Raw genomic sequence first — 27,692 nt, forward strand, 5'->3', positions numbered from 1 at the left:
ATTACTAATACATGCAAATGGCACAAGCGTGACATTGCCTTATTCAGAGCACTGTCAGATTACTGACTTTTACTACAGTAATGGGCTAGAGATGTACAGTGATGCCTAATAATAAAAAAAAAATGATTTCTGGAATGCTATATAAAATTCATTTAGTGCTGTTTTATAAACAAACTATAATCCTGTGCCATTATCTATTTTTATAGACCTTATATACTGTACAACTTTCTTTAGTATTAATATAGATACTTTCATTAAATGTAAAGAACCACAAAGTCATATATTGTACACAGATTTAGGTTTCTTTTTGTTTATTTAACTAAAACCATTAAAATCTTTGATTTTATTACATTTTTATATAAAAGTTTACTCGAAGGGTCCATCATAGATGCTCATCTGACATTCAACCAAATCTCTTTGAAATGTAACCCTACACCTAACCATAACTTTAAGCTTTTAGAGTTAGGTGTAGGGTTAGATTTCAGGGTTTAGGTTAGGGTAAGGGTTAGGTTTTAGGGTTTGATTTAAGGGTAAGGTTACAAAGGTGGACCCAAAAGTGGTTATTTAATGGCATTACTCAAAGACCCATTTGAAGCACCTTCCTAAATAACATGCCCATGTGAGGTCTGTATAAACCAGAAAGTTTTGTCCATGGGATCCTTAATGGCTTCACATATGGATGCCCAACAGGGTCCCACCAGGGTCAGTGATGGGACTAGGATGGGACAGTTGATAGACAGTAATTTATTTACATTCAACCTAGAGTTCAATTGCATTTAATACATATTTAGATGAACGTCAGGTGATCATCTACGAGGCATCTACAGTGGACCATCCAAGTAAAAGGACACCAATTGTTTATAATTCCAAGAGGACAATGCCTGTTCTTTGAGTCTCTAAGCCAGTCTTTGAAGGTTGACGACCCTAAACCAGCCCTATGTGATCCAAACAGCAAAAGGGCAGTGCAGTCCATAGTAGGGTAAGGCCCATCCACACAGCTCTACACACAAGTGTCCTTCTTACATGTCGTAGCTGTCTCAAGGGCCCAATAATGGCAGCTTAACAAACATAGGTATCGAACTCTGTGGTCAATTACTGGCCTTGGACAGGCCCTGGACAAAGTCTTGGACACAAACATAGTCATGTCATTTACTGCCTTGCATTTGGTCTTATAACTTTCAGTGAGGAAGATTTTAGAGATATTAAATTGTGTCCAAAAGTATCCAGACACCCTTCATAATTAGGGAATTGAGGTACTTTAAGTTGCATATATTACTCTACACACAGAAAAGCACTGCTGATATAATGTGAGTTCTGAAGCAGCCAAAGAGTGACCCTAAGGTCACAACGCCCAGTGCCTAGCAGGAACTAGAGGGACATAAAGCTCCCTTGGCAGTGGAACTTTGGAGCAGTGGAACTGCATCCTCTGGAGTGATGGAGCGCCATTGGGATTGTGATTGTGCACATTAGTACCTGACCTCATTAATGCTCTTGTGGCTGAATGCAATCAAATTTTCCACACAGCAATGTTGCAGCATGTAGTGTAAAGCCTTACCAAAAGAGTACAGGCTGTTACTGCAGCAAAGGAGAAACAAACCACTATTGATAGCATTAGTAGAATTATCAGGTGTCCACAAACTTTGGAACAGCTAGAATGAGTTTTGACTGTATGCAACATCAAGGAGGAAACCTCACTATCCGAAACAAATCTGATCTCATGCCTATTCAGCACTTTCTGTTCAACATACTGGAAGAAAAAAGGCAAGCCTTGAAGACGTGCTGGGGCCTAAATGTATTGTAACACACACACACACACTCACACACACCCTGGCTTAATGTTAGGCTTTGTTTCTCTTTGCTCTCTGTGGTAAATAGCAGTTGAGCACCGAGGCCTGGCAGACACCCAGCTCAGCTCACCGCCTTATGAATATATTTAGAAGTCACCTTTCACCTACTTACTGCCCTATGGGGAAGCTGACTATGCTTCATCTGGCTCAGACGACTGAACAATCGAGTTAAGAGTGTCATATTTCAAATGCCAGCACGTCCTACGGCCGCAATCACAAAGCGTCTGAAAGCAGAAGTGCAGGTTTTGGGGTTGTTTTGGACGTTGCTTCTGTAAACACTGATTTCAGGTCTGCAAAATAGACAGCCATCACCTGGTGCTTTCTTCCGATGTTCCTTCACCCACACCTGAATAAGCATGCTTCATAAATCATCATTTTCAGACATCTCTGGTCATCCACACCTTCGCGGAAATTCTCTGCTGTTGCTAAGGAAACAGTTTATGGTTCTTATGTTTCCTCTTCAGATTTAAGAAAAATATTATATACATGTTTATTCTTCAAAACACCTTAATCTACACTTAAACCCAACCATAACCCATCAACACCTACACCCAATCTTAAACAACACCTTAATCAACACCTTAATCAACACCTACACCCAATCTTAAACAACACCTTAATCAACACCTACACCCAATCTTAAACAACACCTTAATCAACACCTTAATCAACACCTACACCCAATCTTAAACAACACCTTAATCAACACCTACACCCTAAATTTAACCTAACCTTAACCAACACCTTAATCAACACCTACACCCAATCTTAACCTAACCTTAACCAATACCTTATTCAACACCTACACCCAATCTTAACCAACACCTTAATCAACACCTACACCCTACATTTAACCCAACCTTAACCAACACCTTAACCAACGCCTTAATCAACACCTACACCCAACCTTAACCAACACCTACACCCAACCTTAAGCTAACCTTAACCAACACCTTAATCAACACCTACACCCAATCTTAACCCAACCTTAACCAACACCTACACCCAATCTTAACCCAACCTTAACCAACACCTACACCCAACCTTAAGCTAACCTTAACCAACACCTTAATCAACACCTACACCCAATCTTAACCCAACCTTAACCAACACCTACACCCAATCTTAACCCAACCTTAACCAACACCTACACCCAACCTTAAGCTAACCTTAACCAACACCTTAATCAACACCTACACCCAATCTTAACCCAACCTTAACCAACACCTTAATCAACACCTACACCCAACCTTAAGCTAACCTTAACCAACGCCTTAATCAACACCTTAACCAACACCTACACCCTAAGTTTAACCTAACCTTAACCAACACCTACATCCAACCTTAAGCTAACCTTAACCAACGCCTTAACCAACACCTTAACCAACACCTACACCCTAAGTTTAACCTAACCTTAACCAACACCTACATCCAACCTTAAGCTAACCTTAACCAACGCCTTAACCAACGCCTTAACCAACACCTTAACCAACACCTACACCCTAAGTTTAACCTAACCTTAACCAACACCTTAATCTACATCTAAACCCAAGTTTAACCCTGATCATGAACCTAACCTTAGTCAAAGTCAAATGATGAATCCTTAGTGTTTCTTCATTTATGTTGGTCCATTAATTTATTTTTATAAAATCCCAAAAAATCTATATTGGGGATTATAATCTATATGGACTTTTTTGTGAGACCATGTTGGTTGGTGAGTAAGACCCAAGTCTCGAGATGCTTAATTACCTTTTCTTTAGAACGATTTTGTGAATGGAGACTTTTAATATCTGATCAGAGACTGCAAGATGTTGCAAGTATTGCCCTCATGTGCCTCAGTCATTTCCTTTTGGTTAACAATGTGTCATACCAGATTATTTCTTCACATTCAGAGTGATGAAAAAGGGGGATGGAAAGACAGTTCCCCAGAACACTTCCTCCCAGTTTGTATTTGCTCAAACAAGTCCTACAATATAACAAACCCCCAACGACCCCAAAAGAGCAACACCAGAATGCAGTGAAATGGTGCTGAGAACATGGTCTAAAGGCCATAAATGGAGAGGCCTGAGGCCTGGGGTGGACATTGCTGTCTCCAGTGCTCTTTTTAATGACGCCTGCCAGGGCTCCCCACTCAGCTTCATTAACTAAATAAACTCACTGAAAGCTTCCACTGCTCTGAGTGCATGTCACACACACACACACACATACACACACACACATAAACAAACATGCACACACACACAGGAGATATTCCATAAAAAAAATACAATATACTTCTTATTAATATTTTGAAAATACATGAACCGCATGTTCCAATATCTTCTACTCACATAAGGCTATCTGAGACAACACAGAGAGGAGGAAGAGGAGGAGAAAGAGGGAAAGATAGAAGGTGGGTAGAAGGTGGAAGAAGTGAGGGAAGACAGGCAGAAATTAGCAAGTGTTGCTGTGGCATGGGTGGGTAAGAGAAAGGAAGTAAGGTAAGTGTGAGAGAGAGGAAGGGACAGGGAGAGATAGGGATGTGTGGAACAGAAAGAGGGCAGTAATGGCAGTGGCCTTTCTGAAGAAAGGTCAGCCTGTTCCCATGCAGCAGACTCCTTCACTCCCCCTTCTCTTTCTCTCATTCTCTCTCTCTATCTCTCGTCCCCTATCAAGGTCCCCTTCTTTATTTATGCACTTCATTTATTCTCTTTCATTCTCTGTCTCTCCCTCATTCACGGTCTATTTATCTATCTATAGACACACACTTATATATAAAGGTAAAGGTGCACATATTTGCCACTGTACTATGCACAGCAACATGTGTCCTCCGCATTTAACCCATCTGTGGTAGTGAACACACACACACACACACTAGTGAACTAGAGGCAGTGAGTACACACACACCCAGAGCAGTGGGCAGCCAACTCCAGCGCCCAGGGAGCAGAGAGGGTAAAGGGCTTTGGTCAAGGGCCCAACAGTGGCAGCTTGCCGAGGCCGGTAATCGAACCCAGAACCCAGTTATCAATAGCCCGGTGCTCTAACCGCTGAGCCACCACTGCCCCAAAACACATCAACGTTCCCCTCCACGGAAATCTTTAGTAAAAGGCCCGAGCTGGATGGATGGATGGATGGATGGACAGATAGATTTATCCTGCTTTTGTTGTAGTAACTGTCTCTACTGTCCAGTAAAGTCTTTCTGCTAGATTTTGGAGCATTGCTGTGAGGATTCGATTGCATTCAGCAACAAGAGCTTTTGTTCTCACCCCCAACTCCCCAGCTTATGCCAAAACCATTGGATGGAGCACCAACCATCATTCCAGAGAACACAGTTCCACTGCTCCACAGCTCAGTGCTGGGGGGCTTTATATATACCCCACCAGTCATCAGTCATGTAGGTCAAAATAGGTGAATACATTCATTAGAAGGTTTGTCCACACACATGTCCTCTGTCTTTTGATGGTTCCTACTTTGTTTCCGTACCACTCCACAGGGCAAGCGCTCTATGTCTCACTCGGTGAGCCACGCAGCTCTTCATAATTAGTGCTATTATCTTGAGCAGAGCTGATAAGGGCTATCATTGTGCCTCCTGAAATAGCAGAGGCCCTGGCGGACACATCACATGCCTGGGTTTGGTCTTATTTACGCCATAGACTAAGACACACTGGCCGGGCATTCTCCAACAAACATCAGTTGAATGCGTTTAGATGGTCAACGTCATCATAATTCATGGAAGTGTGATGCTTTTTTGAATAAAGGATTTGCAGGATGTAACATGTACTGTTAAAGGGCTTATGCTTTAGAGTTTATTTAGACTTATCTTTTTTACTAAGGTCCACTTACTGTATGTTATTTGTGTGTTTTATGCACTAAAATCATCAGTGGTCAATTTTCCAACCTTTCTTTATCCCTTAGAACTACACTGGCTTGTACTACTGCTTTATTCACATAAATGACCTCTGTTCTGATTGGCTGCCCTGTATTTTACCTTATTCAAAAAGCAGTCCAGGCTAAAACACTCTTTATAACTTAAGAGGCCAGATAGCTGGGTGGAAAAGCTGTAGGCCGAACGGAAAGATATTCGTTGCTGGAAGATCACAAAACATCACAAAAACAATTAATTGAAACCGGGCCTAATTTCCATATATAGACGGCACACACTAGCAAGTGAACAGTACTCTTTAATAGCTTTTTTTGTTGTTGATGTTCTGGACAGTTTGTTCAGTACGCTGCAGTCTGGCCTTCTTTCTGAGTGAGGCACAAAACAGGGCAGCCAATCAGAACGTGGGTCGCTTATATACACCAGTCTTAAAGGCACAGTAACAAAAATAGCCTGCTTTATTCTAAGGGATGGTTCTTTATATGAGGACAATGTAGAATATGGGCTTTTAAAATGGGCTTGCTAAACCCAGCTGCATCACACTGAATAAAGGGTGGTATTAAGGGTGTGCTTCAATACTGATTCATACCCTAATCTGGGGCGTTTCTTCAACTTCAACACCTGCTTGTTCAACAGTCTGTTTTGACTGAGCCACATTATTTCGTAATGGCAGTGTTTGTCCGAGTCATTCTGACGCAGGAGAATTACTGGTGAATTCAGGAGAATGATGTTCCTAACGGCACATCATCTTCATCTGACGTCTAACTAGTTTTGTTGTTGGGTAAGCCCAGTCAGCATCACATCCCGTAGACAGCCCATGTGTCTGAGATATAGCACAGTGTGCTGGCTTTAAGACTTTTCAGGTGATATCTGTGTTAGTGATACGTGACTAAGAGCATAGCTTCTAAATCCGTTTCTGAATGCAGAAGCACAGATACCACTACAGTAGGTCAAATTGTCCTTCTCAATCTAGACCGAAAGTCATCAGGGAGCTGCTTTATAATTACCTGCACTGCAACAGTCTGCTGTGATGGCCTAATCCAGTTAGACTGTGTGGATATTATACATTACTGTGTGTAATGACCACGGAAGGACTAGACCAGAACACACACTGACTTTATACACGTATACAAGTTTGTAGATATCTGCTACCCCAGAGTTGCTTTTGAAATCAAGAGTAATTGGATTCATTTGCTGCACTAACTCTGTAAGGCCTCTACTCTTCTGCAAAGGCCTTACACTTGATTCTGGAACATTGCTGTAAGTATTTGACTGCACTTGGCCATGAGAGCATTAGTGAGGTCAGGTACTGATAATGGGTGAGTAGTTATGCATCTAAAATACCACTCAAACTTATCCCAAAGGTACTGGTTGGCGCTCCAGACTGTAGAGAAGTCAGTTCCACTGCTCCACAGCCCGGTACTCTGGGCTTTATACATTTACATTTACGGCATTTAGCTGACGCTCTTATCCAGAGCGATTTACACGGTGACTCGTATTACAGAGTTGGGTCAATGTAGCGTTAGGAGTCTTGCCCAGGGACTCTTATTGGTGTAGTGCAGCATACGGTCACCCAGCCTGGGAATCGAACCCTGGTCTCCCACATGGTGTAATAGCTCACTGGCAGCTAGTGGTTTTATCTGCTGCACCACACCAACCCCTCTATATACCGGCTGGCACAGGGCATGGTGACTTTAGACTCATCCTTGGCGTCCAGTTATAATGGCAGTGCCTTTCTAAGTATATATATATATATATATATATATATATATATATATATATATATATATATATATGCAGTGCCCTCCATTCAGAGGTGGGCGGCCTTCTAGATGTTTCAATCAGAAAGCTAGCTAGCCTTCTCCACTCCTCCTTCACACACACACACACACACACACACGCACGCACAGGCGCGCGCGCGCTCTACTCCAGTCCTGGACAAACAGTGTGAAGCAGCAGTAGCAGCAGCAGTAGCAGAGGCAGCAGTGTGGACCAGGCGCGATGAGGGGGGCTGGCCGGTCCAACAGCACACGCGGCGACCCGGACAGGACGGGTAAGACCCGGGGGGGGTGCAGGGGTCGGAGCTGCAGGGGAGAGACTGACTGAGCTCGCAGGGCTTTTATTCTGGGCTTCGCTCGCGCTGTGTTCCCGCACACAAGAAGAAGTAAACAGGACGTGTCACGTAGGCGGCGTGCGTTCAGCATTTCAGCATCGAGTGTACAGCAGCGTTTTCAAGCCCAACATCAACAGCAACACGAGCACGAGCACGCTGTGTTTTAGACACATTAGAGCGCAAGCCGAGAATAAAAGTGGATGAAAGAGAAAGTGTGTGTGTGTATGTGTGTGTGTACTAACCCGGCTCAGAGATCAGGGCAGCTTTGGTGTCTCCGCTGGACTCGACTGGCTGCCTCTCGTTGTTGTCGACCGTGGCAATGAATGAAAGAAATGAACGTGCTCGTGTTTTGATGGCTGTGTAGAGATGTCCTTTGCTATTTTGGGGTCATTTCAGTCCGATTCTTGTTGAAAATGGTCAGGGATTGAAGGGCTGGGTGTTAACTTTAGCATGCGTGCCATTCAGGCTGTGCAGTTTTGTAGTTCAGCTGAGATCATGGTTGTGTTTTGAAGCTGAGGCTCCTCTCCTAGCATGGCTGCAGCCCTGATGTCATTCCCTTTAATGCATTTAAAAGCTTGCATGCTGGAGTGGCCCAGGGCTGCTTTGTGTCCTATAAGAGGAGCTGGCTGAGCAGGAAATGGATCCCATTTGGATTTGTTGGAATTGCACAATGCATCTGATTGAACTGGGTGCTAACGCCATTTGCTGGAACTGATGTGACTTTTGGGGGAGTGTCACTTCTCTCTCCCTGGCCTGTAAACTGGTTGTATCAATGGAAACATGCAAGTGACTCACTTCTAGAAAGACTGCATTCGGACAAAGTGACATTTCTGACGTTTTCACCTTAGTGATGATTATACATTAAGATATTTAGCCGTACTAAAGTTTCATGAGTTAGAACATACCTATAGAAACACCCCATAGTTCAACATTTTAAAGGAACATTTCACCAACCTTTCAAATGTGCATAATTTAGTAGTAAAAATATAAACAAGTAATTCTGAGTTTTTTTTAGAGGTTTAATGTGAAATGGTTCACTTTAAAGAAACAACTTTGGTTTCTTAACAGTGGTGGTGAATGGAACCAGGGGTCGCGATGAGTACAGCACATATATATACATTTAATTCACCATCTAGTGAATATACACACATCTTCTGGGTGTTACATGTAATGTTGTTATGCTAAAATAGTGGGGAATCTGAAGCAATAGGGGACTATTTTGCCTTGCAACACCCTCTCCACAATTATTGCATTTTTATTTTATATTTTCGGCCCAAACTTTCTCAAACCTTTTGTAAAAATGATAACATCCCAAGCATCAGGCAGTGTGTTTATTACCATTTTATGTAATAACATTTTCTGATGTAGCTTCATAGCTTCGTAATATTTTATACGTCTGGTTCCATTCACCATTGCAAACAATTCTGTAAGTATTTACGCAGAATAAAAAAAAATAAATGACTGGGATTTGCAGTTAAAATACTGAATATATGCAAAGTATTTTGGAAAAGGCATATTATGGCATAACGTGTGACATTAATACGCACAGTGGAGCCAGTCTACAGGTCTTCCATTTTGCAAGTGGGTAAATGAAAGTGTGTCTTGGGTATTATTATAATTCAACTATAGCAATAACAGTGATTATGTGGTTGCACATTCCACTAATGCTGCAGGTGGACCCACTGTCCTAGGCTGTTGTAAGACTTTAGGAGGTTTGCACAGTGTGGCAGAGCGAGAGTGGAAGCTGTTGTTTTTGTTTGCAGCACTATCATGGATTTTCCATTCTGACTCTGTGCTGTTTGCTCTACAGGTGGAGCCACTGTTGTCCCCGTGAGACCTGTTAGAGTTCATATAGTGGAGATTAGTGGGACATTTGCCCTATTGAGGCTTGAGTTATGTAATAGCTGAAGTGATGGAGAATGACTAAACCAGAATTGACACCCTTCTCTGTAATGTACACATACCTGACTCTACCTACTAGTTACTGTGTCAGATTCATTGTAGAAATTATGGAGATGTTGTGACTATATTGTAGCCTTTGCATTCCTTTAAAAGAGTCCTACGGCTTATATAAAATATGCAGTCATAGCCACATCTACTGTAAATGTGCCTACTATTATCATACAGCGGTGGTGCAGTAAGTTTTTCTGGATAAAATATTTAGAAAACCCCCTTCTGATGATGTATCTTGGTGTTGGAAGGACCCTTTGTAAAATTACAGCTGCCTTGGGGTCGATATTTGTGGGCGGCGTGCCTTAAATGCTTCTTCTAGCTTGGTTGTGGTTGTGTTGTATTTATTAGCCTGTTGCTGCACCCTAGTATGCTTGCATACTACACACTAATACTACAAGGTATAGACTACATACTCATTTTAATAGCACTAGTTTGGCAGGATGGGCAGGTTGGCAGTTGGCATTATCCACCATTAGTTTTCTAATACTTGTTCCGAACATGTGTAGCTTCTCTCCTTTCTTTTCACAGTGCATTGTGGGATAATATTGTCCATCGTAACCACACCAAAAAAAAAAACAACCAGCCCTGAGTACGTATCTTGGATATTTGAGTATACTCAACTTTCAACTTTTATCTATACTACACACTTCATACTCAAAAACTAGTTAGGATTAGTGATTGCAATTGGGACGCAACCTGCAGCTTAGTGGCTAGGCTGGCAGTCAAGACTGGTTAAGCACTGCAGGGATTTACTGTGGTTTTATGGTGTATTTGCATGGTGCATGCTGGGTATTGTATTGAGAAAATACTGGTGAAGGAAAATTGTGAATTCTGTCAAACTGCATAACAGTTTTTAAGCCAATGAAAAAGTAAATATTGATATCTGTAAAGGTATCACCCAGCTCTTACCCTGTCTCGATATAAGCCCTGCTGACTCTCGCTAGACACTTAAAAAGGGTCATGCTAGGCCTACACAACAAATCGGTTGTAAATCGTTATTGCATGGTGGGCTTCTCAGTGTTGATTCATAAGTCTGCTCCATGGATCTCATATATCAGCTTTTATTTTGCACAGCTGGGAGCATCCCACCCACCAAATGGCAGATGTTCTGTGGGTGGTTTGATGAATCACGGGATTGACATTTTCTGAAATCGTTTTTTTTTTGTCAAAATGAAGAAGGCTGTTCTTTGAGACGCATCATATTGATTGGTGACCTATAAGGGATGTTGTCTATTTCTTGTGTTTTTTTGTATAATAATCAAAGCATTTCCATTTCACTTCATACATCATATATTAATAGAATTGGCTAGAACTGTGCGCTGTTCATTTTATTAATTTACTTAATAATCAGGGTTCTCTGTAAACTGTCTCGCCACCATAGAAACGAGACTTGCAGTGCCCTTCAAGAATAAAATTTACAGTATGTGCCTCACCCCAAATGCAGTGATTTGACCAACACGTGTTTATATCTTGTATGTGAAATTTGTTTCCTTAGGATTTTGCTGGAGATATGAGTTTGATGATTTATTTTGGTGACCGAATGATTCATTCATTCGCTGTTAGGCTAGTAGCATCAGAGCAAAAGCCAAAAATTAAACTTGAGAAAATATGGACGTCAAATCAGCTTCATTTAGGCTGAGGGGGGATTCATTTATATGAAATGGCAACACTTCAGGCAAAATGAAAGATGTAGTTTGCCTACTTTCATTGATCGTATAGCAGTACTACAGCAGCTTCCATAGAGATGTTTTCTGTGTTATAGATAAGCAAAACCACCTTCTGATGACGGGCTGTATCTTAAAGAGAACTTGAAAAGCTAGATAATTTGGGGAATGGGTCGTTGGCTGAACGCTGAAGGAATTCCCAGTGATTGTATGATATTTGCACAATATATGCTGGCTACTGTAGTGGGAGAAGTGGTTTGGTGGAAGAAGGTGGAGAAGGTGGATGCAGTGTTGTGTTATAGAATATACTGCATAACATTACACAGATGCCATATTAATAAAGTGTCAGATGCAAGTTTACGGCTGCAATGCCTCTGTAAATCCCCTTTACATTCTTATATGGATATAGTGAATTGATCAATTAAATGTTTTTAGTATTTGTTGTTGTTGCTCGAGCTTTTTTATTTATACATATATATATATATATATATATATATATATATATATATATATATATATATATATATATATAAAGCTAAAGCTCAAGCTATATATATATAAAGCTCAAGCCCAGGCCTACTTACTCTCACTAGCCACTTTATTCTGGACCAAGCCTGTATCGAGCTGCCAGGCCTCAGCAAATCTAATGCATTTACAGTCAGTTGATGATGGCATGTGGAGATTTGTGGCGAAATCTGTTGAACTGTGGTTAGCAGTAGCAATCCCCCTGTCGTAGATTTGTGGTTGTCAGTTTCCTGCTCCTGGTTCTCTTCTCCTGTGTTTCATTTATTGCCTGTTTATTTAACCACAACTTCTTCATAGTGTTAAGCTTGTTATTGTGAAGCTACAGCACTGTGCCTTAGCAAAACCTGTGCTAAATTCTGGTACTAAAGGTGTAGTTCATCTGTGAGGTGTAGTTTTGAACCCCACTGTATCATGAACAGAGCTTCTGCTGTTGCATGTATCACCAAATGTCTATTCAGATCACTGAAATGCAGTCATAACCCCTTATGGCTATAGGGGTTTAACAGGGGTTTAACAGTCCATGGGGAGACATGGAGAACGGTTGGGGGGGGGGGGGGGGGGGGGGTGTGCTGCTGCTGACCATGTCTGCCACCTTGTGGATGTTCAATGCAACACAGTGCCTGTATCTGGATGAATTGAAACCCAGTCCACCACAGGGAGAGGGTGGTGGTGTTACACACTACAACACTATGTGTTGGGTCGGAGCACATTCAGTGAATGTGTTGAAATGCTGTCTTTTCTTTTTTTTTAACTCTTGGTGCTGTCTGTGGAGGTGATGTGTCCTCGTGCAGGTAAAGGAAAGAAAATATGTTAATTTTGAATTGATACACCGATATCTACATGCCCGAAGCAGTATTCCTTCTGTTTACAAGCTATGGATTTCAGTCTATAACAATAGGCCTAAATGCGCAGTAGCAGATGTAGTATAGTAGAGTAGAGTAGATGCCATGGCATGTAGTAACTTGCCCCCTGAAGCATTAAAGGCACACCAAAGGTGCTGCATTTAGTTTTATTATTTTAGCAATTTATACATTTTTACAAGCTAACCAGGATTATTATTAGTAACAATGGCAATCCAATACAACACATTAAAAAAAGCATTTATTTAATTCTATAAGTAGTGCATTAGAACTAGTACACCACAGTTAGACTTGCAGTCTTGTACTAGTGTACTAGGTATAGTATATTACTTGTGGATATGGGCGGACCCCAGCTTTCCTTTATTAAATTGAATTATTTATGTTTTTATTTTTTGAATTATTTAAATTAACAAGCACGTTTTTTTTGTAAAGCAGATTATTATTGAGCTTATTATTAGGCTAAAACACACTTTAAAATCTTTCAATTTGCTGCTTGAAAGTACTTTTCCCGTTTTCTGATAAAAAGAAATGTGTGCGTGTATTGCGTATATTACGGTAAATGCGCGTAAGCCGTGTTGTTGCGCTTCTTAAACTAGTTTTTATAAATATTTTATAAATATATAAATATAGCATCAAAATTATTTGCTGGTAAACAATATTCATCGTAGTATAATGTATTAATCACTAGTTAGTCGTTAGTAGGCTGTGTGTTTTCCGCTTGAGCATGAGATTAGTAGCTAGTATTTGAGGGACCCGTTGGTGCGCTTTTTTTCTATGGGTTACGGTAGGGACGTCCTGCTGTTTCGCTCTCCATAACTAAAGCACTGATGTGTGGAGCTCAACGTCCCATACAACCTCACACCGGGAAGATGAGCGGTGTGGACGATAGTATGGAGCCATGTGACCCTACACCATCCCGAGAGCTCACCCAAAACCCGCTGAAGAAAATATGGATGCCTTGCAAAAACGGCCTTCCAGAAAAGCACATCTACCAGAGGAAGGGTATGTAGCGTTTAGCATGAGATGAGCCGGCGCTGGGGTGCCAGTGGCCTAGAGCTGTACTGCAGCTGATGCTCCAAACTAATCTTCTTTTGTTTCTTTGTTGGTTGTATTTATGCTCTAAAAACCTTTGTGGAAGATGTTGGAGTTCTCACTGTTTGCGTGTTGGAGCATTTACAGTCACCAACTATGCTGGGTTACAGGATACATGTAGCTGCAGTAGAAACCCAACTAATAAGGGCCTTTGTTTCACCTGTGATGTTCAGCAGTGCTGTTATCTTGTCCTGAGCTGTGATGGGACACACAGCTCAGGCTGTTGCCCTTTGAGATTGAGCTTTCATTTATTTTAGGTCTAATTACATGGTGTATACCTCTGTGTCCCCCCTTCTCACAGTTCATAGTAAACTAGTAAACATGTTGCTGTCATGGCCAGTACAGTCATGTGACTACACTGAAAGCTATTACAGCTACTACACAGAGCACATGTGGCTATTAAAGCTCATTAAACGTAGACTGTGCCTTTTATGGCTCCTCCTGACAACAAAAAAGCATTCCCTTTGTCAGTGGACCCTTTGTGGTCTACAAAGGCCTCAGGTTTGGGGGTGTCCATGGCTGCTGCTGATGCTGGTGTGCAATATTTTGCTTTCTAAAACCAATCGAGATGCCCCTTTTACCTCTTTATTATTTTCCACTGCGCTGTGAGATTATGCAATTTTATGGCCGCTGAGATTTTCAGTGACCTCTGCCTCACAGTGACAACTTGCTGCTTTTAGTCATCAAGTCAGAAAGAAGGCGCAGAGATTGTTCTTGGTTATCAGATCTGTTAGTGTAGGTGAATTTACAGGGGTCATAAAAGCTGAATACATGAGGCTTTAAACATTTGTCTCGAAAGCAACATCAAGCTCTGGTTGTTTGTACGGGAACTGTCCTGCTTTTCTGGTGTGATGAAGTGGGTGTTTCTGTCGTTTCAGTATGCATGACCAACTGCCCCACTCTGATTGTCACGGTGGGCCTCCCGGCCAGGGGGAAAACCTACATCTCCAAGAAACTAACCCGCTACCTCAACTGGATTGGTGTGCCAACAAAAGGTACACACTCTCACACACACACACATGCACAGAGACAGAGACCAAACTTTTTAAGGGCCTTTATGAAGGAAAACTGAAGTGGAAGTAGTAATCAGCAGTTGGTCATTTATTTAAAGTAGATATGAAAACTGAAAAAGCTGCAAAAAATGTTTTGATCAGAATAGACACGCTTACATGGATCTGCCTATTTAGGCTACAGCAGTTTAGCTCCGCCCATTTATATTGAAGACACCTGTGTACACCTGGTCACTTCATGTGAATAGTATCTGGACTGTACCCTGACCAGATTTTAGCCACATGCATTTACATGTAGTAATCAAATGTGTCTCCGGTTAGTCAGACTGATGTCTGATTTCTGTGTGGGACGGAATATGCAAATTTGCTACTTTGCGCAGCAGTTATTACTGGTGTTTGACTTGTACTGGGAGGGGTTTTAATTGTCAAATGTGCTTTGGAGAGACGGATATGTTTGTTTTTGCAGATGATTTGAAATTGATATTTGTCCAAATATTCTTTCACCTGCTGTTCCTCAGAGTTCAACGTTGGGCAATACAGGCGAGAATGTGTGAAGATCTACAAGTCCTTCGAGTTTTTCCGACCTGACAACGAGGAGGGGCTAAAGATCAGAAAGTAAGACTTCACCTCTACTCACATTGATTGGCTTATGTAGTAGGACAGTTGAACTGCACTGAATGGAAAAGGCACTGGAGCTTTTGTTGAGAGCCATTGCTGTTCTTCTGGGCCATGGGCCATCATCAGGGACTGATCAGAATTTTCCTTCATGCATGTTGATGGTCTCCACAAGACCTCTAAAGGCATCCTGTAGTATCTGGCACCAAGATACCACAGCAGATTATTCCTGTAAGTTCCTGTCACTGGCTCTCCGGTTGTCCTTTTTAGGAGTACTTTTGGTAGGTACTGACCACTGCATACTAGAAAAGACCCACCGGACATGCGTGGTGTTTTGGAGATGCTCCGACCGTACAGACGTCTAGCCATTTTGACACTTGCACCATTGTTTTGGCTTCCTACACATCACCTTCAACTTTAACTGACTGTTTACTTGCTGACTGATACATCCCACCTCTTGACTGGTGTCACTGGAACTAGATTATCAATGTTATTCACTTCAGATGTCAGTGGTTTTAATGTTATGGCTGATATGGCTGGTGTATAGAATCTTATTGTTCTATGTTTTCTCAGGGAGTGTGCATCAGCAGCGCTCAACGACGTGCGTCAGTATCTCACTGAGGACAGCGGTCAAGTGGCGGTGAGCATTTGGTTTGATTGGATTGGTTCGAGTGTCTGGTATTATGCTGCCGATTTCACCAGGCTATCTTGTACATAGCTTTCTGTCTCTTATTGCCATGTTGTATTTTCCTTTCTTTGATTGACGTAGTCATCTTTTTCGGACGTCTGCAGGTATTTGATGCTACAAACACCACAAGAGAAAGAAGAGAGACAATCAACCGATTCGCCGAGCAAAATGGCTTCAAGGTGCAGTTGCAGACTGTTTACTGGGGGTGGTGTTTTCTGCTGTTTGTAGTGAGGGGTTTGAGACAGAAACAGTATGTGTGTCCTCACTGCTTCTGCCTCTTTGTTTTGCAAATGTCGACACTGGTATGTGACATTGTGCAATATTCTAACTGATGAGTTTCTGTACGACTTCTGCCCTACTCTGGCAACACATATCATCAATCTTTCCTCACAGGTTTTCTTTGTTGAGTCTGTGTGTGAAGACCCTGACGTTATTGCAGAAAATATAGTTGTGAGTATCCTCTTTTCTGTTGTACTCAAATGTTCAGTGTCCACTATATCTGAAATTTACCCGGTCAACCGCTTGTTCAGGTTTGCGCTGGTGCTACAAAGAAGTGTAGCTATGGAATGCAAGCTTATGTAAATTAGAATTGCACAAACCGTATGTCTAATCATCGCACACTTGCCTCAGATTGTGCTGAGTTGGCAAGCTATGTCATAGTTATTATAGTTCTACTGTTATATAGTAGAGCTGTGTGACATGGCTCTGTGGTCATTTATTATAGGTAAGAGTGTGCCAAGCCATACAAGCAGGTCTTTGTTAGATTACTTAAAGAATCATTCCAGTTTAAATATGTTATTTGTATCCATATGCCTCATCAGTTTGACAGATGTACTGTTTTCATTTTGGGTCAAATATCCTTTAATTTTGCATAATCTGGAACAATGTATGATGATTCAGGCATGCAGTTTATAGGGTATTAATCGCTTACAATAGCCTCATAGCTCCAGTCCACAACTAAAGAAGCCAGCTTTAGACACCAAATGTATCTTAATCGATTGGTTTGGGGTTAAGGACTTAATTAAAGACAAACAGTCACTTTAATTCTGCACATAAAAGCGTTCCTCCACATTGAATCAGTTATCTTGTCTGCTTGTCACAGCAAGTGAAGCTGGGCAGCCCGGACTACACGCACTGTAACACGGAGCAGGCTGTGGAGGACTTTATGAAGAGGATAAAGTGCTATGAGAACTCCTACCAGCCTCTGGATGAAGTTCTGGACAGGTACGGGAGAGATCCTGCACTCCTAAGCTGCTCTGTTTACACAGGGAGTGACCGGAGGCTGTCTATTGTAAGCCCACACACCTTTTTGCAATCCTACCAGATAATGAAAATAATGGATGTCTCACTACTTTTTGACTGGTTTGTGGATTTTTATGATAACACAAATTCTACACCTTGTAAATGGTCACTGAACTGAGATGCATACACCAAAGAGCACTAAAACCACACTCTAATATGGACAAATGTGGGAAATTTATATGCATGCATACTCTGCCAATTCATATAGCTTTTAATTTCTGTGAGCCAATCAAAGCTAAGGTATCAGAGCTGCGATCTTTCATCCTCTTTTCTCACTGTGCCACACAGAGACTTGTCCTTCATAAAAATCATTGACGTAGGTCGGCGGTACCTGGTGAACCGGGTGCAGGACCACATTCAGAGCCGGATCGTATATTACCTCATGAACATCCACATCACTCCACGCTCCATCTACCTGTGCCGGCACGGAGAGAGCGATCTGAACGTTAAAGGCCGGATCGGAGGCGACTCTGGTCTCACCTTCCGGGGCAAGGAGGTGAGGAGATTTGGGAATAGAATCTTTGGGTGGAGTCAGGCATTCCTGTATATCCATCTGTTCAAACTCTTATTCTTTGTCTCTTTCTCTCTGTCAGTTTGCCCGCTCTCTTGGGCAGTTCATCCATGCGCAGGGCATCAGTGACTTGAAGGTGTGGACGAGTCAGATGAAGAGAACCATTCAGACGGCGGAGGCTCTGGGCGTGCCCTATGAGCAGTGGAAAGCTCTAAATGAGATAGACGCTGTGAGTCCTAACACATGTCCACTATTTCGACAACTAAAGATGAAGGCTACCTACATGGGGCCTCTTTCACAGATACAGGAGTATTCACTCTTATGTAAAGCTGCTTTGTGACTACAACAGTTGTAAAAAGCGCTATACAAATAAATTTGACTTGACTTGACTTGACTCTCAGTAAACTGTGTTAGCGCTCATGCTGGTCTTATTACCCCTAATAACAAACCAATGGAACACATACAAAATGGAACAACCTGTAGCTCGAGTACTCTACCAAGATGTTGTGGCATGGATTACATTAGGTGATGGAAGGTGTTCATTATAGAGGTTAGCTGGTCCACAGTGGCCCGTCGATTGCTCTGTACCACTCACCATTCCCCTCGTTCACCTCTGCGACTCTGGCACTCAATGTGTGAGAAGTCCATTCACAATTTTCCACAAAGTTGTAGTGTTTTCCTAGATCCTACCACCCTTCGCCTGGTACCCTATCATCATTGCCTTTTGGACATAGCTCAAATTTACGTTTTTACATATGATAATAATTTTACGCTCTGCTACATCTGATTTATACGTGCAGCAGACTCTGTCATATGACATCTGTCTTAATATTAGTGGTCATAGTATTCTCACGTATGACCGTGACAGTGGACGAAGAGTGGTCCTAATCTGGGCAGTAAGTGTTTATTTACTCAGTAACACTAATATTATAATATTATTAATATTATACCACTTTGGTCATTAAAACATGTCCAAAGCTCTTTATATAGGAGTCTGGTATTATTTATAGTTATCATTAAACATCCACATGCTGAAAGAGGGGGCGTCAAGGAGAAATCTAGAACCAAGCTTTGTTCCTCAGACTAGCTCACAAGATCTCAACTCCTTTTCTCACAATGAGTTCCTCACTCATGTTCCTTTTTACTGGATTTATGTTTACCTGCATCCGTTCTAATGTAATCTGGAGTTTCTACAGTACAGACTCTTATTAGTCAGACTGAAATTTTTAATTAATAGCCTAAACCATTTGCACAGTACTGATGTTTGATGAATGCGTCACTCTGTGTGCAGGGTGTGTGTGAGGAGCTGATGTATGAGGAAATTCAGCAACGCCATCCTCTGGAGTTTGCACTGCGGGATCAGGACAAATACCGCTACCGCTATCCTAAAGGAGAGGTGAGTAGCTCAGAGTGGGCAGCACTAAAGGCTGCTTATATAAGTGTAAGTTTATCACATACTCACTTATTTATAACCTCATTCTCAGTTGCGTGAGTGCAGGCATTAGGATGCTGTTTTTTAAGATTCTTTTAAATTCCTGTTTACTTAGGCGCTAATAGAAAACTCTGGGGGCCCCATTTTACATTTTATGCAAGGCGCGTTGTGTTGCTCATTGCTATCCTCCACCCTGCCAACAGTCTTTTTTTCACGCTTGCCGTCTGCGTAGTTTAAATAGCAACGGTGCTTACGCATGTAAGACATTTACATTTATGGCATTTAGCAGACGCTCTTATCCAGAGCGACTTACAAGGTTACTGGTATCACAGAGTTGGGCCAATGTAGTGTTAGGAGTCTTGCCCAGGGACTCTTATTGGTGTAGCGCAGCATAGTCACCCAGACCGGGAATCGAACCCTGGTCTCCCACATGGTGTTGCTGTAATGCAATGGTAGGTGGTGGTGTTATCTGTTGCGCCACACCAACCACTTAAGAGCGTAAGAGCTTTTAGCTCTTTGCTGAAGTAATTTTCATTACGTTCACAGATTAGTGCTGTTCTGTACTCTGTGACTAACTTCCTGCCTTCCTCTAATGAGGCCCCTGAGGGTCTGAGAGGGTAGCAGCCTAGGCTAGCCAGGTGGCTAATCGGTAGACAGATGGCTAATGACTAGTCTGCTAGTGATTCCACACACCGGATAATCTTCCTTTTTGAAAAAGGATGGGCTGTGATAAACAAAGCTCTTAGGCTTACCTCAAGGCTGCGATTATGTTGTTTTTATGGGACCTAAATGAGGTGTGTGTGTGACGGGGAGAGAGAGTGTTAAAGCTGCTTAAACACCATTACCTCTAGTCCGGACATGCTTTCTCCTTAGGCAAGTGATTATTGTTTATTTGCAGAAAGATGTCTGGTTACCATGACAACAATACATATAGAAGCATTAAATACATGTCTAAGTAGTATTCTATGTCACATTTGGATTTATAATAATAATATAATAATAATAGGCCTTAATTGTCATGTATACTTGTATGTAATTGTTATTACATACTTGCATTACGTACATACTCTAGACCGTCATCATTTGTTATTGTTCTTCTCAGTCCTATGAGGACCTGGTACAGCGACTGGAGCCGGTCATCATGGAGCTAGAGAGGCAGGAGAATGTTCTGGTCATCTGCCACCAAGCTGTCATGCGCTGCCTACTGGCCTACTTCCTGGACAAGACCGCAGGTAAGGGCCTCTCTTTAGAAGAAATTGGATATATAACACACATAGTTATACTGTTCATGTCTTATTTATGAGCACATTGAGTAAACAGAGAGTGCAGGCTAGAAAAAGTAAGTGAACTTCTGTGTATATGACTCCAAGAGCTAATTAGCAAAAGCTGTTTCAAAGTCTGTTTAATGGTAATAACTATTCATGACTGACTGTTTACTGGTTGCTTAAACGTTTGGTTTCATGAAGTATGAAGTAAAAAAAAAATAGATGTTCTAAATTTTCTATAATAAAAAAATAAAATAAAAAAATAAAGTAGGGCATCATTAAGTTTATGGTATCGGTGCTCTCTATTGCCGTTAACGAGACTGTGTGTAAGTGCCAGTATCAGTGTTTATTTCAAATCTTGTCCCAGATGTAGTTGTTTAGCTTTGCACAAGGAGACTAATAAAGCAAGGAATATAAATCTTTAGTTATTATTTTCTATTTATGGTTGACCCAATGTCATTTGATCTTCTGTCTGATTACACCAATTACATCACACTGTGTATCTTCCACAGAGGAGCTGCCTTACCTGAAGTGTCCTTTGCACACAGTGCTGAAGTTGACGCCGGTGGCCTATGGTATTACATTTCATTATTTTTTTCATCCATTTGCGCTGCTCGCAAACTATCTGCTGAATTAGTGGAACCTTCTCAGGTGATCTAATGACTGCTTGGGACTGCTTTTCTGTCTCCTGCAGGCTGCAAAGTGGAGTCTATCTTCCTGAATGTGGACGCTGTGAACACCCACAGAGAAAGACCAGAGGTAAGAGATGATACAGTGTCTCTCTCTCTCTCTCTCTCTCTCTCGACATGAACAGTAAATGTATTTGAAGTGTTATGTATGCACTGTTTCAGTAAACACTTGCTAAGTCTGACCTAATAAAACAAAACACCAAAAAAACACACACAAAGGGAATGCTTTTAATAAATTAATTTGAGGCGTTTTGATGTTGAGTATGAAGCATAAGGGATTAGATTGCTGCAGAGAGGCACCGTGTTGAATAATTTGAAGGTGGGTGTTTTGCTGCACTGCATTCACTAAATTATTGATCATTCATATGATCATTTTTCAGCAGGTTAAGCCGGGTTACTTCTCTTGTTGATTTTTATTTTCCTTTTATGTGTTTATGATTTAAAGTAAAACCAGTGACATGACCTTCGATCATAGAGGACACATGCTCCTACAGGGTCATTCGTGTGGTCATTAGTGCAAGGTGTCATTTCTGTGAGCCTTCCTGCATTACTGAAAAGACCAGGGGCTTCTTTAGAATTGTACAGTTTCTGAAATGGTTCAGTTACATGTACATAGTGTTGGATTGTGCGTCGGGTGTATCCATACTCTCTGTGCTTGAAATCAGCATTTGAAATAATACTAATAGATGCTCATCTGATCATCCCTGTGCACAGCATGCAGGGCAGGTTGCTTTTCTCTGCATGATGGCTCATTGTTTGTTTTCCCATGAAGCTGCTCTCACTCACCGCTCACAACCACAAGAGGTTTCGCATCACACAATTGGAGTCCTGTATGTTGTGATACTTGCATTACATTGAATGACCTAATCAGGAAATGGTAAAGTGACACCCGTTTCAGCAGTTTCTGGGAGGTGCAGAGGACTTCATGTTGTCGTAAACCAGTCCTGCTCTTTGCCCTGTAGAATTTGCTAAGATAAGAAGCCTTTTTATACTGTTAGAAGTAGGGGTGTGAGATACCACTTTAAAGTAAGACTACCCTCATAAAGATTTATGAATGGCTCAATATCTGTTTATTAATGCTTATTGCTTAGGTCATCAGCCTTATAAATCAGCAGCTACAGCACAATGAGCTTGCCAAGCAGTGAGCCCATATTCATCTGTCCTGTTAAAGCTCAGATCTAACTGGTTCCTTTTCTTTGTTGTTCTTTTCTGTCAGTCAGTGGTAAAGCTCTCAGCTTCAACAGATTTCAATGTCAAAATGACCAGCTGGCCTTCTCATTTTGTCCTGTTTAGTCATTTAAGATGGTCTGTCAAGTATTATTGAGTTATTAACACTGTAATAAGAAACAGGAGGAACAAAAAAAGACCAAAATTGGAGACTGCCATCATCTAGTCGGTTCCCTGTTAATTCAACAGCATATGTTTACAAACTATAATACACCATGTGTCCAAGTGTTTTTGGACAACCCTTTAATGAATGTGTTCAGCTACTTTAAGCTGCACCCATTGCTGACATAGATGTAGAGAGATACTGCCAATACAATAGGACAATTGGCACCATGCCCAATGCCAGGTGAAGGGTAGAGGGGTATAAAGCCTCCCAGCATTAAGCTGTGGAGCAATGGAACTGTGTTCCCTGGAATGATACTTTTTGGGATGAGAGTTGGTTGTTGGTTGGAGTTGGTTGATGAGGTGGGGTGGTGATCATCCAATATACTGACCTCACTAATGCTCTGGTCGCTGAATGCAAACAAATTCTCACAGCAATGCCCCCCGGAATCTAGTAGAAAACCTTTTTCCTGGACAGTTGTGGCAGTTACTCCAACAAAAGCAGGATAATGTGCAGGTTGCGGGAAAATGTATAATAACTAAGCACAACCGCTTAAGCATGCTGCTGCTGCTGCGTGTGTGTGTGTGTGTGTGTGTGTGTGTGTGTGTGTGTGTGTGTGTGTGTGTGTGTGTGTGTGTGTGTGTGTGTGTGTGTGTGTGTGTGTGTGTGTGTGCTCGCTCATGTGAATCCACCCTCGTGTTTTACCTGCTGTGTGATGTCATCTCTGTGTTTGTGTCGAACAGAACGTAGATGTGACGCGGCTGCCGGAGGAGGCGTTGCTTACAGTGCCAGCTCATCAATGAAAGACACACACGCCTACACAAATGCACTCCATTCTCACACACACACTCAAAAGCCTCATCCACTCACTGGGACAATCCAGCAGAATAACTGGAGGTTGACCTCCTCACTAAGCAACACCACCCCCCCCCCCCCTCCTGAGTTCTGGCATGTGTTGTTGTTGTTGTTGTTATTGACTTGAAACAAGTCATTTGTGCCTGATTGCCTTGGGTCAGAATCTGTCCAGTGGCTTTAATTACTCATCTTCGGGAGCTTTTATCAGTGATTGTACTAAATTATAGGAAACCAGATATGTTAACAGCCAGACTGTGAACTGTCTGTGAAATCAGATCATCTGATACAAAGCAAAATTCCACTAATAGTTTTAAAAATTCCACATAATAAATACAATAAATCTTTAAAATGTAAAAACATAAAAAGCCTTTTAGAGAGGTTTGGTGTGAAATGCCAGAGACACTAACCGCATCAGAGTCATTCCCAGTGTATGAGAATGGAACCAGAGGCCTTGAGTATTTCATTGGCTCTAAAAGCTACTGCACAACAAATAATTATTAAAATAAATCAGTTATTTATAAATATATGCTGTCTAATGCCAAAGACACTCTTATGGTATTTGTGAAATAGTTTGGCGGATATATTGTGAAAACCTCATTGTGGAGGGTGCTGCAATGTGTTATGTGACAAAGTCCCCAAATACTTGCTTTAATCATTTAAATATTACAACACATCCAAAAGTGTATTATAATCACCATTACCAATAACAACACTGGTGGTTTTGAGTGGTAAATAATATGGCTTTATTTAGGTTGTAGATGTCATGACCCCTGGTTCCTTCCACCACTATGAACAGTTCTAACCCAGCATGTTGCTCTAGAACGGAGCATTTTACATCAAACCGCTCTGAATTACTTTTCAATAAGCCAATTATGAATACGTTTTGAATATGTAGTATGTAGAATTCCCCTTTAATACATCCGACTACCAAGTGTTGTATATGAACACAGGGAATTTGAATCACTGAGCAAGTTTACATTACACTACATGCTGCATTGTACAATGTGGCACTTCTTGTAGTGCAATAAGTAATCAGCTGCTAAGAATAAAAAGCATGTAGTTATTACTATTACCGTTGATTCTCACTGTATTGCGCACATTTACAAGCTATACCAAGCTAGATGGCCAAGTCCACTAGATTGGCTGCTTTTGCACCTTGACCTGAAGGTTTATTTAATTCTTTTAAATATTTTGTTGAGTTTTGTTTCTCATTTTGTAATTTATGTGGACTTTATGACCTACAATCTGTTCTTATGACTGTTAATAGAGCTTTATCTTTATTGTGGACAGATTCTTTTTTAAGTGAAAAGCTAACCTGCCCAGAAAAAATAAATGTGAATTTTTAATAATGTGAAGTTCCTCCAACAGAGAGGTGAAATATATTCTGTCTAAATGGAAATGCTAATAAAACATGTTCAATATATCTTGAAGGCCATTTGTTTTCATATACCTGAACGCATATTGTTGCAGTCTCACAAAAACCTTCCAAAATGGCAACAAAGAACTGACCGATTCATAGACAGCAATGATAAATATCAGACACCTTGTCAAATGGAGATAGTTGAAATGGACCTTGAAGTGTTAGCTTAGCCACAAGTCAAATTTACCTCAAGTGTTGCCCATTAGACCGTCTGCGCCCTTTGTTTTCAGCTGGAGCCAAAAGGTTAACGCGGCTAACAAGTACAATTATAAGTACAATTAACAAGTAATTATATAGCTATGAATTATGGTCACTAATTATTAACCTTAACTAGAGTTTCTGCAGTGTTCTGCTGTTATTTCAGCTATGGACACCTAATATATACATTGCATAGATTAAAAAAAAAATAAATAAAATAAACTAATCTTAAAAGCTGCAGCCGTCTTGAAGTCTGCATTATTTTCCATGCATGTCTATAGATAACAGTGAGTCATACAGTGTCAGAAACCACATAAGCAAATTTATTAGACAGTACTGAACACCTCCTCACGGTCTGAGGCGAGGGTGTGATGATTTAGGCCTATGTTTAGCACACTGCTAACTGATAGTGGCGAAGTATGTTAGCTTTGCAAAACTAAAGCAGCACAATTTAAACACCACGCATGGCTTGGGTGATTAACTACTAACTTGAGGTTAAAACTCTCAGCCTAGATCTGAGAAAGATAAAGAATTTCTCACAAATGTAAAATGACTAAAATAAGGGGGGCTTATTCTGCTAGGTCTTTAAGTTATGGGTAGGTGTGTGTTGATTGGTTGAGACTCATTTCTATACATTTATGGAGCTCTTGTTGTAAAATGGTAAAATGGTACATAGAGGCTCAGGAGCAAGAATGTAGACTGGTCAACCATGGCAGTCCTTGCTTAGTTACTTGTCAGTCGTTATGAAACTCTTACCAGTAGAGCAGAGGTGGATATCTCTGGTCCTTACACTACTAATTCACCTCATCCGTTAATTAGCAGTTCTCTAAGGTGTGTTGGAATAATTCTTGACTCTGGTCCTCCAGGAATGAAGTTTGACTTCAGAATATAAAGAATAATAAGCGTATATGATTAATATCCATAACTGTTAGCAGTAAAGGATTTTTACTAAGGGTGTAAAATGCATGGATGTATGATAATACATGGACCTAAAAGTAGAAATTGAGTGGCATGAATTTTAAAATGTTTTAATCTAATACTTTACAATCATTTTTATTGTCTCTTTCATGACCAAATATATATTTAATGACCAAAGTAAAGGTGTAACCTTGAAATGTCAAAAATAAGAAACTACTGGGCTATTATCTGATATTTTAACTGTGGAAATAGAAGGTGTATCTCATGATTTTTTTCATTATTTATAATAACAAAATAATCAGTTCAAGTCATAGTGAATTTTGAGATTTGTTTTTTTTTAAGGTTCTAATGAATCTAATCCAAATCAATGCATTGTCATGATGTCAAAGATTTACACCCCTGGTAAATTTCCACAATCATGACAAGTTCACAAGGTGCCCAAAACCCAAAACATGAAGAATTGAGAAGCTGATTAATATTTGAGATGTTTAATCTTGCATGTTTGTTTTATTTTCTTGTTTTTCAGAATGTTAACGTGTACCGGACTGCAGAGGATGCCTTGCGGACCGTTCCAGCTCACCTCTGACCCCATCATTTGGCCGTCCACTCTTGCTGGTCTCACTGCCTGTGCTCCGAGGATCTTCTGGCTTCGGAGCGCCTCAAAAGACTTTGGGGTTGCCTGCCTGAGTACTGATCCTTTCCCTCAACCCTCAACTCCCTAATCAGTGGCAACTATTCAGTAACTCCAGACTGCACTGCCCTGCTCTTTTAACCTCCATCTGGGCCCACAGATGGGAAGTGCTGATGTAGGATCAGTTCCACATCCTGCTTGTATACTAAGTTAGAAACACCTACCTTGTATCTACCTTCTTTGGCCAGTTTATAAGGCCTGGTGTAGTATAGTGGGCAATATCTGACTCTAGAGCCACCAATTGCTGGATATTTTTGAATGGTGGACCATTTGCAATCTAGCAGGGACGCTGCTGTACCTCCTACACTCGTACCAACACACACACTTCCTACCAAAATATGTCGTTGGTATTGGGTACTTAAGATTTTAGTACTGAAATCTACTTTTCTGGTGCTGGACAGGGGTGGGGGGGGTGGGGGGTTTAGATAATGACACTAATGTTCAAATCTTGAGTATTCAAAACTGATACCAGTCTGATACGCTTCATTAAAAACTGTTAAGCTTTATATTTTGCTGCTTTAAAGGGACTTAAGCGCTTAAGAAGAGTATATAAAAGTAAGTTGATGAATTTAATGAGCTTTTAATTGTGGGTCTCAGGAGACATCTGTCCGGTTCCCCAAACAAAAGCCCATCAGTAGCTCACCTCATTACTCAACCAGCCCACATATAAGGTGTTTCTTTTTAATTGACCAATCAGAACAAATATAACATTAATAACGCAAAAAGGAGAGGTCAAGTTAGTAAAGCTTGGTTGTATTTTTGCTTTTTTTTGGATATCCAGTGGGCAAAAAAGGTTAACGTAGCATCCAATGTAATTTAGGATTTATCTGAAAATTCTGTGAAACAAGTTGATTG

General features: G+C 41.0%; 1 protein-coding gene across 5 annotated transcripts; it reads left to right on the top strand.

The window, feature by feature from the left end:
- Window positions 1-667: 667 nt before the first annotated feature.
- pfkfb4a (6-phosphofructo-2-kinase/fructose-2,6-biphosphatase 4a) lies at window positions 668-27,235 on the top strand. 5 transcript variants are annotated; one of them, XM_072665374.1, is made up of 14 exons: window positions 7,621-7,759; window positions 14,792-14,908; window positions 15,442-15,538; window positions 16,112-16,178; window positions 16,331-16,405; window positions 16,620-16,676; window positions 17,329-17,450; window positions 17,817-18,024; window positions 18,122-18,268; window positions 19,331-19,435; window positions 20,574-20,703; window positions 21,249-21,311; window positions 21,431-21,495; window positions 26,673-27,235. In XM_072665374.1, the coding sequence occupies exons 1-14, from the start codon at window positions 7,708-7,710 to the stop codon at window positions 26,730-26,732; spliced, it is 1,365 nt and encodes a 454-aa protein (XP_072521475.1). In that variant the 5' UTR covers window positions 7,621-7,707; the 3' UTR covers window positions 26,733-27,235. The 5 variants fall into 5 exon arrangements, with proteins under 5 accessions (XP_072521476.1, XP_072521475.1, XP_072521474.1 ...); XM_072665373.1 differs by lacking the exon at window positions 26,673-27,235 and adding an exon at window positions 23,499-25,033; XM_072665372.1 differs by lacking the exon at window positions 7,621-7,759 and adding an exon at window positions 13,450-13,823.
- The last annotated feature ends 457 nt before the right edge of the window (window positions 27,236-27,692 follow it).

This window comes from Salminus brasiliensis, chromosome 21 (genome assembly GCF_030463535.1).
Source record: "Salminus brasiliensis chromosome 21, fSalBra1.hap2, whole genome shotgun sequence".
In the NCBI taxonomy this organism is placed as follows: domain Eukaryota; kingdom Metazoa; phylum Chordata; class Actinopteri; order Characiformes; family Bryconidae; genus Salminus; species Salminus brasiliensis.

What these genes read in the sequence shown, in the direction of transcription:
- pfkfb4a (XM_072665372.1), top strand. Translation starts at nt 13,649, where the DNA reads ATGTGTGGAGCTCAACGTCCCATACAACCTCACACCGGGAAGATGAGC. An exon ending in GCACATCTACCAGAGGAAGG is followed by an intron (nt 13,824 to 14,791) that starts GTATGTAGCGTT and finishes CTGTCGTTTCAG; the next exon opens with TATGCATGACCAACTGCCCC. An exon ending in CTCTAAATGAGATAGACGCT is followed by an intron (nt 18,269 to 19,330) that starts GTGAGTCCTAAC and finishes CTCTGTGTGCAG; the next exon opens with GGTGTGTGTGAGGAGCTGAT.